This window comes from Eupeodes corollae, chromosome 2 (genome assembly GCF_945859685.1).
Source record: "Eupeodes corollae chromosome 2, idEupCoro1.1, whole genome shotgun sequence".
NCBI lineage: Eukaryota > Metazoa > Arthropoda > Insecta > Diptera > Syrphidae > Eupeodes > Eupeodes corollae.
Genome location: NC_079148.1, coordinates 143,793,670 through 143,809,308, shown reverse-complemented (window position 1 = coordinate 143,809,308; position 15,639 = coordinate 143,793,670). Strand labels below are relative to the sequence as shown.

Below are 15,639 nucleotides of genomic sequence, written 5' to 3'. Positions count from 1 at the left end.
TTTTGCTAATGTTAATAACAACCTATCTTTTATTTTATTTCATATTTAAGAGAGATTTATTTTTTTTTTGGTGAAAAAAATAGAATAATTTGACTTAGATCACAAAAAGAATTGAAAGCATGCATTGTGGTATTATAGAAACACGGCTTTGAAAAAGTAAAGCAACATTTAGTTTCAGCTTATTTAGTTCCCAAGAACAAAAATAGATACATAACAATTATTACGGACACAATATCAATAAACCATTAATTAGTTTCAATAATTGTTATGTTTTTATTCTTCATTTAACAATAAATCGAATTCCTTAGAATTTATTTTCATTTAATTTACAAAATAAATCTTGTTTTTCTCCTCATTAAATTCTGTTGTCCAATAGACTTCCCATCACATACGAACTCAAATAAATTCGATACAAAGTATAATGTTACAACAAATTAAAAATATCTCAAAGATAAATATTGACATAATAACAACACGAAAGTAAACATAGATACGTTCGAGTTACAAGTTAACTAATCAAATAGAATTCTGCTGATATCAGAGTTTGCTTTGCTTTGAAAAATATCATCGTTACGAAGATTTTTCTAACGGACATATTAAAATCAAAGAGAAAATAAAATACATAACATATGAACAACAAAAATTACAACTTGTCACTTTTATTTGAATCCCAACTAAAGTACAACTCAAACACTATACAATTATCAAAAACAAATAAAAGAGCAAAACCCTTTGTACATTTATTATTTTTTTCTTACTTTTTATTTATACATATCTCTTCAAATAAAACGAATGTACACAAATTCTCGAACTATAGAAGACCGATATTTAATAAAACATACTCGACTCGTATGAATAGGGGTAGTGGGTATACGTAGTAGTATTGTTGGGTATATGGAATAGTTGGAAAGCCACTTCAATTAACAAGGCAAACAAAGCTCGCTCTATACTTGGGACTTACCCAACTATTCGACTGTACGATAAGTCCACCCACTCAGCCCCCATATCAACCTCATCATGATGATGATGGGGCAACAATTGCAAACCACCAACTGAGCTGCATGATGGCGCCTGGCCCCTTCCGGCAAACAATTACTCTTCTTAAACCCCAAAATGTAAACACCATCTTGACGTGCAAGTGTGTTTTCACACAATTAAATTCAAACAAACAAATGTACAGTTTAGGTCAAGAAAATAGTATCACAGAATATTATCAACTTTAAGAAGTGAAAGAACTCTTTTGGCACTTCACATACAGTTGCTGCCTTTAAAATCAATTAGCTTTAAGGCCTTGAAGTTATTATTTAAACCTTACAAGCAGTTCTCAAGCTTAAGAAGTCAATGGATTTTTGCTTAATTTTTGTCTTAATGGTATTCTACAAGGGTAGACTTGGGGTCCGTTGCTGTTTTCTTTGTACATAAATACTATTCAAACCCATCAATGTAAAGCATTTCATATTAGCAAAGTACGAATTAAGAACGAATCTCTGTACCGCAATACGACCCAAGTTGGGCTATAGGGTATAACTGATGAGCAGGGATAGGATTTTACTAACTTTGCTTTTTTTTGGTTAACCGGAAGATGAAATCGACGTTTTACAAACATATTTCAAGGCCTGCGTTTTTTGCCTTTCTTCGACATTGTTGCCTTTTTCTACCCTTTTTTGCTTTATTATTAAATTTTGTTAAGAAATATCTAATAATTGGTTTAGCATTACAAGAAATGCGAACATTTTCGCATACCGTTGGGAATCTTTAGTTAAAAACCTAGATTTTGAAGATTCGAAGCGATTGTTGTGGCCCGATGAGCTTAAAGAGCGAAAAGGTTTTGCTGTTCGTAACAGACGCTGCACTGTATATTAAGAAGAGTGGCAAAACTCTGCAAGAGATGTTCTCGAAAACGGTTCATCTAACTTGTACGTTCACGGTGTAAACAAAGTGTGAGAAAGCATACACACTACACAGTCACTAGTCAAAAGTTGCCGTCTTCGTGTCAAACTTGAAGTATTTCCGAAGAGTCCACCTCGGATTGTTATTTTTTAAGGATAAGAAACCTGAATTGCCACTGCCACCTTAACCTGTAAGTTTGTTTGAAACTTTGAATTTAAATTTAAACTAGGTACTTGATTATAGGCATCAGCATATTAAGCGGACTATTTTGCTCGGATCGAAAATAACGCCAGCGCTCTAGAAGACGACGCAAGCTGTGTTGCATTTACAAACAAATTGATTGAAGATGAAGAACTGCAAGCGCAGCTGGCGTACATTAATGTCAATTTTGGGTTTTTAGTCAATCCAAAATAAAAACGTTTTTTTAAAGACCTACATGAAAAAAGGTATATTTGAGAGTCTGTACCTACTTATAGTTTAAGCCAACAATATTCTCAACAAGGAACATCAATTGGCACTGCCTGTTTTGAAACACATAGAATAAAATTTGAAAAAAGCAAAAGGGCCCATTGCAGAGGAAGTCTTGAAGAAGTTTACTTCCGTTTTCAATTTAAACACAGGGCTAAAAACGATTGAGCAGATAAATTCTGTAATAAACGGCGATGCGGCGTAGATTCTAAACTTCCAGAAAAGATTGAAGTGTATAATATTGAAAGCTTTAGATGGGCTACATTGGTTGCAGCTGAAGTTGAGAAATCATTGGCCCCATCAAAGCCTTTCTAAGGGACAACAGAAGAAGCTTTCTACCTGAGAACTTCAAAAAATTCCTGTTATTCCAATGCTACTATAATTAAATGTATTTTTGTTTCTTATCGTAGTATTTTTTAATAAATGCCTTTTCATTGCCTTTTTAAGTGTGTTGTTTGCCTTTTTTTTAAATATTTTTGGTCAATAAAATCTTAACCCTACTGATGAGTATTTCTGAAGACGCGACTATTAAGTTGAATATTTTAAACGCAACTGGCTATTATCCTGGAGCAGATATTTATAACAGTCAAATCAGAAGTAGAGAAAAGCTTCTGAACTGGCTGAGAAAACCTAAATATTTTGCGGGTAGCACTTATGGATAGTGGCACAGTTGGCACTTTACTCTTTAACGACACTAGGCAGCATTGAATTTTCGGCACATTGAATTCTACTCGTGTTTTTATTCCTAATGCTGTCAAAGTGAGAATATGATTAACCTACCATACTTAGTCGTTGGAGAAAGAGTGTAGGAAATATCACAGAACCCTACGACACACCATAAATTATTTTGTTGTTTCCAGCTTGAACCCATCCGACGCATTCAAAACTACTCGTTTTTGACTCCCCATCATCATTGAAGATACCCAACAGAAGGACAGGGTTGTGAATCTAGAAACAAATATGAAAAGCTGAGGATAATGTAGTTAGCAAAGGAGGAGGTAAGAAGCTTCAGAATGCTTTTTTCTAATTCTAATTTAATTTCTATTCCAACGAATCAGGGATTCATCAAAACTGAAGGCACGAGTTTTCAATAAGACATCCTGATGCCAAACTCTACCACACGCTATTAAAATATCAATTACAATAAAGTTTATAAGAAATTCGAGATTTCAGTTTCCTTAGTGCAATTTCCACTCATTGGGTTTCCGACGCATTCATAACTACTCGATTTTTTACTCCTCATTGCCATTGAAGTTCCAAAACTTAAGAGCAGGGATCAAGATTGAAATAAATTTAATAAGCTAACTATAACATCCTCAGAAAAGAAGGAGGATTAAAAGCTCCAAAAACAAGATCATTAGTAAATATAGGAAAGAGTGTCGGAGACGAGACAGAGCCCTGCGGCACTCCATAATTTATTTTGTGATTTTCAGACGTAAACTGCCCCAAAATTTCTTGAACTATTCAAAAGGTAATTTCTAGTCCAACTAAGGAATAATCTGGCTTTCTCCAAAACGGTGTAATAATGTGTGCCTCTGTTCGGTGAGATGATTATGAGAAAGTCGAACTGTCGGTCATAAATAACTCTTCGATATTCGAGATATTTTTTGAGCAGCGTTTCTATGACCTGGGAAAGTAGGGACTTCAGATTATAGTACTAAGTAGATCTTTCATGTTTAGTAATGTTTAATGATTGATTTTAGGTTAAGTTCCGAATTTGGAATACTGCCTAGAACCTCTTATATCACTTACTCCAAAACAATTTATATTCTTAAGAAAACATTACAAGTTGGAGCTATTTTTTTGCCTGCAACAGTGTTTACACAAACCAATATTGCGACTAGAGAAAAATAAGTATAGATACCCTCTGCCTCCTTCATCCCTCATCCCATTTTCATGATGTTTTATATCCACTGAGGGGATGGGAATGCCATTAGAAATCGATTAGTTCAATATAAAAATAAAAAAAATGGAAGCAGAGGAAGAGGAAGCATCGAATACGACAACGAATACGAATTCGATAACAGCGACAACAAAATAAAATGTGAAATGGGAATACGGATGAGAATATGGATAGGAAAAAGGACACATAGTGTAAAATATGTACATATAAGAAAAATACTCACCCCACAAAAACACCCGTGTCGAAGTAATGTGTGTAGTAAAAAATTGTTACCACCGTTATTGCCAGCAACGCCAGGACACATCTCCGAACGTTTATCGCCTTCAACAGTGGCAATCCGATGCAGCAGCGAGTAATTATGTTGCAACATCCCAGGGATGAAAAGCTACTGCTGCCATAGTTGTTAGGGCTGCCGCTGCCACTTCCACTGCCATTGCCGTTGTTGGCAAAGCCATTCCCGCAGTACTTGCCGTTGCTATGGTGACCAGAGTTAACACAACTAGCAGATGTCGCTGTTGGCAGCAGACTTGCCGTCGAAGACGTTATCGACGAGGATGACGCTCGAATGTGTGGCGTTAGCATCCCCACTTCGCAGTCATATGGCAATTTGGTGGTGGAATAGCCACCCCCGAAGAGGTGCGACTGGGAGGATTGGACATTCATATGGAATTGACTGGGGGTCGTCGACGATAGCGATGACGATGGTGATGGCAATGATGATGGCGAGGGCGATCCATGGGTGCTGTTGTCATTTTTTTCATACTTCTGAGACCTCCCAGGTATTGAAGTCGCATTATTTGATGGCTGCTGATGTGATGTCAGACGTGCTGTGCTTGTTCCATTTATACTAAGACCAATACTACTACCACCACCAGTACCAGCACTCGAACTCAAACTCAAACTCGAATTTTCCTGCTGTGCCAGTAAGGATGCAGGAGCTCGCTTCTTCTTGCTGATTCTCGGATGCTGCTTGAGTGTACTGGAGATGCTGCCACTACCGCTGCTGGTGGTACTGCTGTTTGTGGAAGGCAGTTGTAACAGCGGTGAAGCTGTTGGCGAGGGTGACGATGCTCCCGAGGATGATGATAGTGTATCTCCGGCGGAGGAAGTTTGTTGCTGCTGCTGCTGCTGGTGATGGTGGTGATTATGTTGGCTATTGGAATCCCATAATGGGGACTTTTCGGAAATAGTCATGATGATGGAAGTTGATTTTTGCTTCTTCTTCTTCGTTTTCTTTTCGATGATAATAATAATTGGTTGGGAGGATGTTTGATAGCCTCTCAGTAGGAGTTCTACTTTTTTTTCGTCCTTCTATTTTTTTTGGGAGGATGCTTTGGCTCGTTGACGGTACTTAAATGTTATGGCACAAGATTTATATTCCCTCTTTTTCTCCTTTGGAATAGTTAATTTGTGGTCTTTTCTCAACTAAACCTTGATTTTTGTGCGTTTCGTTTTTGTATAGTGTTTTAATTTAAAGATATTTTATTATTTACTTTTCTTTTTTGTTTGTTTAATTTATAATTAAGTACGGCACAGAAAAAATACAATTTAAAGCTTTATTTTAACACTAATATTATACATATAGTTATTTATATATATATAGTTTTTTTTTGTTGGTATACAAAGAGTATAAATTAAAAATTTTAAAAAATAAAGCAAAATATCCTTAATTTCTTTTTTCCTTATTTTCTGTTCTCAGAAACTTTTTCGATTTTCTTGTTGTTTTTTTAATCTTTTTGTTTATAAAAAAATATATATTTATAAGAAGAAAAAAATATGGTAATATTTTATTTATTATTTTCTTGTTTTGTTTTTGTTTCTGTTTTCTTTTTTAATTTTTTTAAATTAAATTCGTATCACTCGTGTGGTTATTTTATTTATTTAAATAATTAAATGCTGTTAATCGCCATTTGATATGTTTCCAAATTTTTATATAATCAACAGTTTTCGAACGCGCTATTGCCATTTTTTTGTCTATGGTCTATTGACGTTGATGACACTGACGCTGAGGACGACGGCAATGATAATGACGTTTGAGTGTTCTGATACTTGAAGTATGTCACTTTTTCACTGTCATTATTTGATATGCATGATATTAATTGTTGTTTTTGTTTTTCAGCTATTGTTGTTATCAATTTAGACATTGAGAGTTTTATTTTAGTATGAAGGCAAAATTAACTCGTATTTGACAGAAAATGGAGTTCTTTCTGGTATTTTCTTAAATTTTAGTCATATTTCCGTTCTATGATTTTATTTTATAGTTGATACGCCAGTTTTCTTTTAATCTGAAAATAGATACAAAATAGAAAAAAATTAGTTACATTTTTTAACAAGCATCAAGTAATGATTGGAAAAATTGTGACTCAAGTAAATAAGACATCAAAGTGCAACATTCTAACTTAAGGTTTTATTATCATATTCTAAGAGCTTAAATCTATCTCTCGAATTTTTCTATATCTCAGATATTGCATAGAAATAAAATTTTTTTAAGCTTGACCTCAAAAGCTTTTGGAATCTAATCTCAGGTTAAATTTTGAAGCAATTAAAAAGAAGGCATTCATTAAATCATGGAGATGGTGGAAAAAAAAACATGTAAAGGCTACAATCGCAAGATATCGAAAAATCCTTCTCCGACCGAGTAACAAAAAATCTCTCTCAAAGTTCACTGCCGCCAATACAATGTATCGAAAACCAGTGGCAACATTGCCAAGATGAAGCCACCTCTGACGTGCTGGGTTTCACGAAGTCACCAAAGAGGAGCTACGCACGAGCTCTATGAGCAGAAGAGGCGAGAGAAACACCAACTTCTCAGAGGGAAAAAGAGAGAACATGAGAAGTTTGCGTTCGAAGATGTTGAGAGGTTCAAAAGCAGGTATGAAGTTCGAAACTTTTATGAGCTGGTAAAACGAAATTTACATAAAGTGCATAAACCTCGAACCGAAGGCTGCAAAGACGAAATGTGAAACATCATAGTGGACCCCCAGTCAATGCTGAGGATAGGGAAGGATCACTTCTGCAGCCTGTACAAAGGAAATGACAAACCGAATTCCGCTGTGAGGCAGGATGATCTATTCAACATAGACGACGAAAGCCAACAATCCCGTCTGCCCGACTTGACAAATTAAGGATTGCCATATCTAAGCTGAAGTCTTCCAAAGCCTCTGGAGCAGATGGCTTGAATGCCGAGGTCTTCAAAAAAGCTGGAGATAGTTTAATAAGGAGCATGCACCAACTTATCTGTAAGATATGGTCGGAAGAAAAAATGCCCGATACATGGAACCTTAGTGTTTTTTGCCCGATTCTGAAAAAAGGAGGCCCTTTCTTTAGAGGCATTTGTCCACTTAACATCGCTTACAAAATCTTTTCTGCCGTAATATATGAACGTCAACAGCCAAAATCAACAACTTCATAGGTCCTTATCAGTGTGGTTTTAGACCAGGGAAGTCCACAGTTGATCAAATATAACCATTACGGCAGACCCTGGGAAAAAAAAACAAGAACATCACTATCTCTCCAACGATTTCAAGGCCGCATATGATAGCATCTGCAGGAAGGATTTATATAGATCCATCTCTAGTTTTGGCATCCCTGCCAAACTCGTCCGTTTGTGAAGGATGGCCACGGAGAATTATCTCTGCTCCATAAAGGTTGGAAACTACTTAACAGAACCTTTCGATGTCAAAAAAGGTTGTAGACAAGGTGATGCGCTGTCATGTGATTTTTTGAACATCGTGCTTGAAAGAATAGTGCAGAGCTCACACGTCAACACTAGGTACTATCTTTCAAAAGTCTGTCCAATTACTTGCATATGCTGATGACATTGACATAATCGAACGAACTCAGCGTGATGTCAATGGGGCTTTTGTGAGTATTGAGGCAGAGGCGGCAAAAATGGGTTTAACGGTTAATGAGGGCAAAACAAAGTACATGCATTAGATTAGATTAACAAATGCTTTATTTTTCTTTAAGTCTTATGCAGATTATATATATATATAATAATAAACTAACATTTTTAGAGCATGGCCTAAGCCGTCTGCCAGTTGACAATATAAACTTCAAAGTAGATTTTAAGTAATTTTTTTTGTATTTAAAAAAGTTCATCTGTAATTTTTTTTCTGTATGAAAGAGCAAGCTTGACAAATTGAAACAGGACTTTCCAATCAGCTCCATTGAGAATGGTTATCATTTCATCTTCACTCAGTAAACTCTTCCCAAAAACACTCCTCCGAGATTCCACTAAGATCGGGCATCTGCAAAGGAAGTGGTAGATGTTTTCCCTTTCTCCTTGGTTGCACAAATTGCAGATTTCCGAGCGTTCTTCTCTATGCGGCATAAAGTTGAGTGGCAGCAACTCTCCTCTTGTTTTTAAAACCAGTGACATGAGGTCGGATGAGTACTCTTCCTTGAAATAACTTCTGGTTGCAAGATTGTAATCGAGCATTGCGTAAATACGTCTGCTTGTCGACTCTCTAGCTTTTGTAATGAATTCCTCTCTTTTCTTCACATCAACTGCACTAATGAGATCATAAAGTTCAGCTTTCCATTGATCTGGCCTATTTTCGTTTAGAGTTAGCTGACGGTCACAAAGAGTAGCTAAGCTACTCCAGCTCTCGAACCAAGATGACTTCCTTCTTAAAATGACCATAGTTATTTTGTTGGGCAGCCTGTTCTCGTTCATGGTTAACGTCTTTATTATGTAGTCTACTTGCATTTTAAGTGTCGAAATGAATAGAGGAGGAAGACCCGTCTCGAGCATAAGAATGTGATTTGGAGTACTGTTTGGAAGCCTCAAAGTTCTCTTTAGAAAATATCTCAAAAGATATTCCACCTCACTGAATTCTTTGTGACCCCATACTTGTGCGGCGTAGCACATAACTGCCTTCGCCGTTGTTTCAAAAATTCGGAACTTTGAATTGAAATGAACGTCTTTGTTGTGCATAATGGATTTCCACGTTGCATTTAGTGCATTTTTTGATTTGGCTAGTTTCTCTACAATGTGGTTTCTCAGATTCAGATTTCTTGATATCTTTACTCCTAGGTAGTTGTAGTCACTTACTACTTCGATTTCCTTGCTATCAAATTTCCACTTTTCGTTGCGACAGTTTGGGCCTCCACCGTTACGAAAGATCATAACCTTGGATTTGCTAAGGTTTACCTGAAGCCTCCATTTGTAGCAGTATGCAGCTATTCTGTTTATCATCAACTGGAGACTTTCAGGCGTTTCAGCAAATATAACAATGTCATCGGCGAATTTTAAGGATTTCACTAGAAGATTTGCTGTAACTTTTGCTCCACCCTGTAGATCGTCCTCCATGTCGTCTATGAAGAGTGCAAACAAAAGAGGGCTTAAGTTGCAACCTTGTCTTACTCCTACTTCCACTTCGTATGATTCCGCTATATCGTTGTTGAAAGAGATTGCAGATGTTGTAGATTCATAAAATTTTTCCAAAATGCGTCCAAACTTTGTTGAAACACCTTTGTTGTAAAGTTTAAGCATTAGAGCTTTTCTGTCGATGGTGTCGAAGGCAGCTTTAAAATCTATAAAGAAGGCATACAGCTTCTTTTTATCTTTAATGAAGATGTCCGCAATGGATGTGAGTGAGTAGATTTGGTCTATCGTTGAGTAGTTCTTGCGGAACCCGGCTTCTTCTACCTAGGCCCACTCAAACGCAGAAAACAACACCAGCGCTGAGATATCAAACCGCTGTTTCTCTGGGCTTAGAAAGCAATTGAGTAGCAAAGGCCTCTCTCGAGGGACCGAAGAAGTGTCGCTATATAAGACCCTCATCATCACCGTCCTGCTATACGGTGCAGAAGCATGGACTATGGCAAAAGCGGATTAAAAAACCTTGGGGCGTTTCAAGAGAAAAGTTCTTCGTGTGATCTACGGTCCCGTATGCATAGAAGGAGACTGGAGGAGAAGATGGAACGACTTAGATGGCTGGGTCATGTAGAGCGCATGGAAACCAATGCTCCAGCACGGGAAGTCTTCGAATCCACTCTCACATGACAGCGCAGTAGAGGAAGACCGCGGATCAGATGGGACAACCCAACTTGCAGCGCGAAACTAGAGACATCTAGCTAGGGACCAAACTAGATGGAAGAGTTTGTTGCCCTAATTCAAACAGAACTGTAGCGCCACCTTAAGTAAGAAAGTATTCATTACACCAGTCTTTTAAAAGTTTTTAGTCTGACATTAGTAATTACAGCCCAATCTTCAAACTGACCCGTATTCCAAAGCTTGTTGGACAAGTTGTTTGAAATAGTTTATATTTTTGCTGAAAGTATCTGATAAATGATCAACAACATAGTTTTATGCTTAAACTTTCGGCGATTACTATTCTAGTTGCATTTTTGAATTAATGTCTAATACCATAGAACTCGGTCAAAAGCTCGACTTTTTAATAACACTTTTGACCAACTTGTTCATAATATCATTACATTTTAGCTGATAGTTTTAATTTTCCTTAAAAATTTATCACATGGAGTTTTTCTTATTTTCAAAATAATTGTTATCAAATTAAATTCAGATCATTGCCAATTTAAGGGTTCCGCAGCATTGTCATTTAGGACCTCTACTTTTAATCAATATGTACCCCTTACGGTGTACTCGTACGATGCAGTAACATATTTTTCCATGCGGATGATGAGAAAATCTTCTAAGGCACAAAATCTCTAAATTATGGATTACAACTGCAAAAGGATATTAACAGTTTTGTTATTTGTTGCAAAAAGAATGTCTTCAACTTTAACTCGATTAAATGCCTTGAAATTCATTTAATTCCAATCTTGACTTTATGAAACAAATGAAGTCAATTGTTAGGTAGAAGGAATAACTTTTGGACCTGAAAAAAAGGCAACTTCATCGTAAATGAGCTTCACATCTTTTTTTTCTAAATGACCTTAAGTCCATTCAAGGCACATCATTAAAACCTTAACTTTAAATATGCATTTGTATTAGTTTGGAACCGAAAAAATTTATTTGGTGAACTCGGGCGTATACGCACTTTTGTATATGAATTTTTATTCTTCGACCTAAATGAACAGAAGTTTGGTTTTAATTGTTGTTGGTTAGTAAGGTAATTCCTAATTTAAAAATTAAATATGACTGAGGTTTTAAAAGCTGGTTCTACCTCTAACGTGGGTAGATTAGGAATACACTTTTCTTGGCAATATCCACCAAAATTTTAAATTGGAAATTTATTAATGTAAAAAAAAATTCTTAAACGGCGTTATCAAGTTTCAAAGATCTCGTTACTGACAGGGCATTTTTCTTCGAATTTCATATTCAATTAACACAAATTTAAAAAACACACCGTTTCTAAGAATTCATACAATTGTAAAACTCCTTAATTGGTAGTGTCAAATGTTTAAACAAATATAAAAGATACATCATTTCTTTAAACTACCCCCGACGCCAAGTCCAACACCACACACAACAACAAAAAAAAGTCAAGACAATAAAGAAATCTTCAATTTAGAAAGCATTTTCTTAGAATTTTATTCAAAAAATTTACATATATATTTCATCTCGTGTGGATCTAATTAATTGTGTGCGATAAAAACAAAATTTGATTAATGCTTCGGAAGCTAAATTTCATTCTGTTGTATGTTGTTTTTTTATTTTATTATTATTATTTTGATTTTATGGACCAATTTTTATAGAGCATGCCAAAAAAGGTGCTACATCATAATAAAAACATAAAGAAAAAACATGAAAACAAAATCAAGAACAAAAATAAAAGTAGAAAGAAAAACTTGTTGATAGTCTAATATAGTAAATCATAATTTTTCTTTTTATATCGTGGGTGGATAAAAACGTAAAATAAAAATATACAATATCTAAATAAAAGTAGATGTATAGGTAGAGGGTTCTATTTAAAGGCACCAGACCGACATTAAGCTATGTCATAAATTGTATTTATAATTTCACTTGTTTAGACTGGATTTGTGGCCTAAATATATTTTTTTTTATTATTTTTTGAGAAATAAATATTCTAAGATAGACTGCTGCTATGTTGCGATGGATGTTGGGCAATATACAAAATACATTTTATTAGATTTTATTTAAGCTTTAAGATATCAAAGGTTAAGTCATTTGAATGAGAGAGGTTATTTGGCATAAGGCTTTGGAAAATTATGGACTTTTATGTAATTTGAAATAATGGGTGCATTTTTGAGATTTAGATTAAGAGGTTGATTTATGTAATTGGAAACCAATGTGCAGAAGAAGCTGTTCAGTAAATATGTAATTTATGTATTTTCGTGGGATATAACCAGCCTTGCTTCCGTTTATTCACATTCATAATAAAATTAATATTCATATTCATATTCATATTCATATTCATATTCATATTCATATTCATATTCATATTCATATTCATATTCATATTCATATTCATATTCATATTCATATTCATATTCATATTCATATTCATATTCATATTCATATTCATATTCATATTCATATTCATATTCATATTCATATTCATATTCATATTCATATTCATATTCATATTCATATTCATATTCATATTCATATTCATATTCATATTCATATTCATATTCATATTCATATTCATATTCATATTCATATTCATATTCATATTCATATTCATATTCATATTCATATTCATATTCATATTCATATTCATATTCATATTCATATTCATATTCATATTCATATTCATATTCATATTCATATTCATATTCATATTCATATTCATATTCATATTCATATTCATATTCATATTCATATTCATATTCATATTCATATTCATATTCATATTCATATTCATATTCATATTAATATTCATATTCATATTCATATTCATATTCATATTCATATTCATATTCATATTCATATTCATATTCATATTCATATTCATATTCATATTCATATTCATATTCATATTCATATTTTGAAACGTTTTAAAAAAAAAAACAAAAATTAAATCTAGATTCTGAAACAAACATTCGAATCAAATAAGAAATTGCAAAAATATATTTCATCCAAATTGCTTCATTCGTTAAAGAACGTAAACAAAATTAAAAATAGTATGTCGCCACCCTCATTTTCGAACGTTCATTATCATAAACTATATAATCTTGAATTTCGATTTCATTGTTTCAACAATACCTAAAAAATATCAACATGAAATCATCTTCATGGCCACCGCTACCCTTTTGTAACTGATTACATTTTAATACTATGTCAGCACTACTCTAGTTTCATTCAGCTTCTTTTTTCAATGCCATATTTACGATGACCTAAAGGTTATCTAAAAATAATTAAGAAACTAAATAATAATTATTATTTTATGTGATCACGCATATGTACATTGTACATATATGATTTAAGTGCCCAATTTGTGTCAAGAATTTTGACATAAAAAACAAGCATTTTGATTATATTAGAAAAAAAATAAGGATTCCGTTTTCTATTCAAATATTGTGAACTCTTTATAAAAAAAATCAACATTTAATTAGCTTGGATGATAGAAAATACTTTCAAACTAAAATGTACTTTTTCAAAGAATTAAGTTGTCCTGAATTCAAATCTAATTTCATAATTTGTGTGTTTTGAGAATATACCTAATTTCAAAATATTAAAGACTATCAAAAAGGGTGTTTTTGAGGATAAGGTAAAACACGTACAGCTTTTAACAAAAAATTATACGATCTTGCGTGGTCTAAATCCGATCTTAGTGTCATTCCAAATCCGTCAATTTTGCTTATTCACGTACCCATTCATCAAAAAATGGGCCTCATAACGCTAATGATTATCTTTTGAGCTTATAACTACACCAAAATAATAAAGACTTATCACTTGCAAGTTCTTCTCGAATCTGTAACCCATGTTGATTCCACTTTTTTTTTGAACCATTAAAAAAAGACATTTTTGGACAGAAAATAAAAGAAACAATATGGCCGCTACTAGCTGTCAAAACCAACCCGTCTCTATTAGTAAACCTTTTATAAATATTCAAACTGAATATTGAATATTAAATATTATAAAAACCATCACGATTTTTATTGGACAAAAAAACTACTTTATGAAAGTCTCAAAAAAGACAAATTTGCAATTTTATTGTCAAGACCGAAAACTTGCAGCCCAGTGTAATTTACCGAAAGTTAATATAAGAGAAATCATCTCTAGACAAAGGGCTTTAATTTTAGATTGCCCATGAAATGCTCCTGTCCAATTTCGATAACAATCTAAATCGTACTCTTTTGTGTCCATATAACAAAAGAATCTACAAATTGTTTCTACACAAAATATTTGTACCAAAAAACTCAATACTTTCATTCAGAAACATCAGCGATACGTATCAAATTTATTTCGGTGCTTTTTAAAACATGTAAACAATTTAATATCAATCAACGCACATCCAAAAAAATGTCGTTCCTCAGATCTTGATGGCTTTGTCGTCGTCGGTCGTCGTTGAATGGTGTCGGTACAGCAATTACCTATCACACTACCAGACCGACCGCCAAAGGGCCTCTTCATTGCGGTACACAACACGCCATCAGCCATTAGCCATACACTTTATCTCCTCTATTTGAATGAATGGTCGTATATTGTTAGGCTGTGCCTACACTATCCTCGCACTCTATCAAAGTGATTTCATTCATTCAAGCGGAAAAAAATGAATAAAATAAAAAGAGTTTCGAAATTTCAATTGAATTGTGGTCCCGTGCCGCAATATCTGTCGTCTATTATCGTATAAATTATTGTATCTTTTTCTGTGTGATGGTGATCATGATGATAAAAATCAACGCCACAATTGAGACACTAAAACTACAAAAACAACAATAGTACAATCAGATTCACAAAAACACCCAAATTCATCGTCCATATCGTTTCATCATCATCATCATCGTCTTCATCAGCATCAGAGCCATCATCATCATCATAATCATTTTCATTGTCAGTATTGTTCTTCTATTATTCTTGAGGCAAGGAGTCGCCCCTAGCCCTGGTCTGACCTGGTCTCTAGTCCATGGTTCCATGGGTCTGATGATGGCTTGGACAGATGGAAGAATGAATCTGTTTGATTAAATTTTCGAAGATTATTTTGAAACGCAATCGGATTAGTTCTGGGCGGTAAAGTGATGTGGTATCGTTTATAGCGTGGGGCGTTTTATATTCATCTCTTTGCCTCAAAGAGCTACGACGACGCACGAAAACGAGGGACCACAAAATGGCAAGTTTAGTAGAGCTCGAGGAGGAGGGTGTGTGAAAAATGACATTTTATTGTTTGACAGCACCGCCACCAGCGCCTCCACCACCACATGATGGTTATCATGTGTAGGATTGGATTTCAAAAAATAGTCAAGTCAGATGTTTTGAGGAAATTTTTCCATCTCGGGATTTG

General features: G+C 34.3%; 1 protein-coding gene across 2 annotated transcripts in view; it reads right to left on the bottom strand.

Moving 5' to 3' along the window:
- Positions 1-15,639, bottom strand: part of LOC129947255 (bifunctional heparan sulfate N-deacetylase/N-sulfotransferase) — a 339,584-nt gene that overhangs the window by 100,065 nt on the left and 223,880 nt on the right. For both annotated transcript variants that reach the window (XM_056057757.1, XM_056057756.1), the window contains one exon: positions 4,485-6,546. In XM_056057757.1, the coding sequence (XP_055913732.1) occupies positions 4,485-5,455 (971 nt within the window). In that variant the 5' untranslated portion in view covers positions 5,456-6,546. The remainder of the gene's footprint in view (positions 1-4,484; positions 6,547-15,639) is intronic.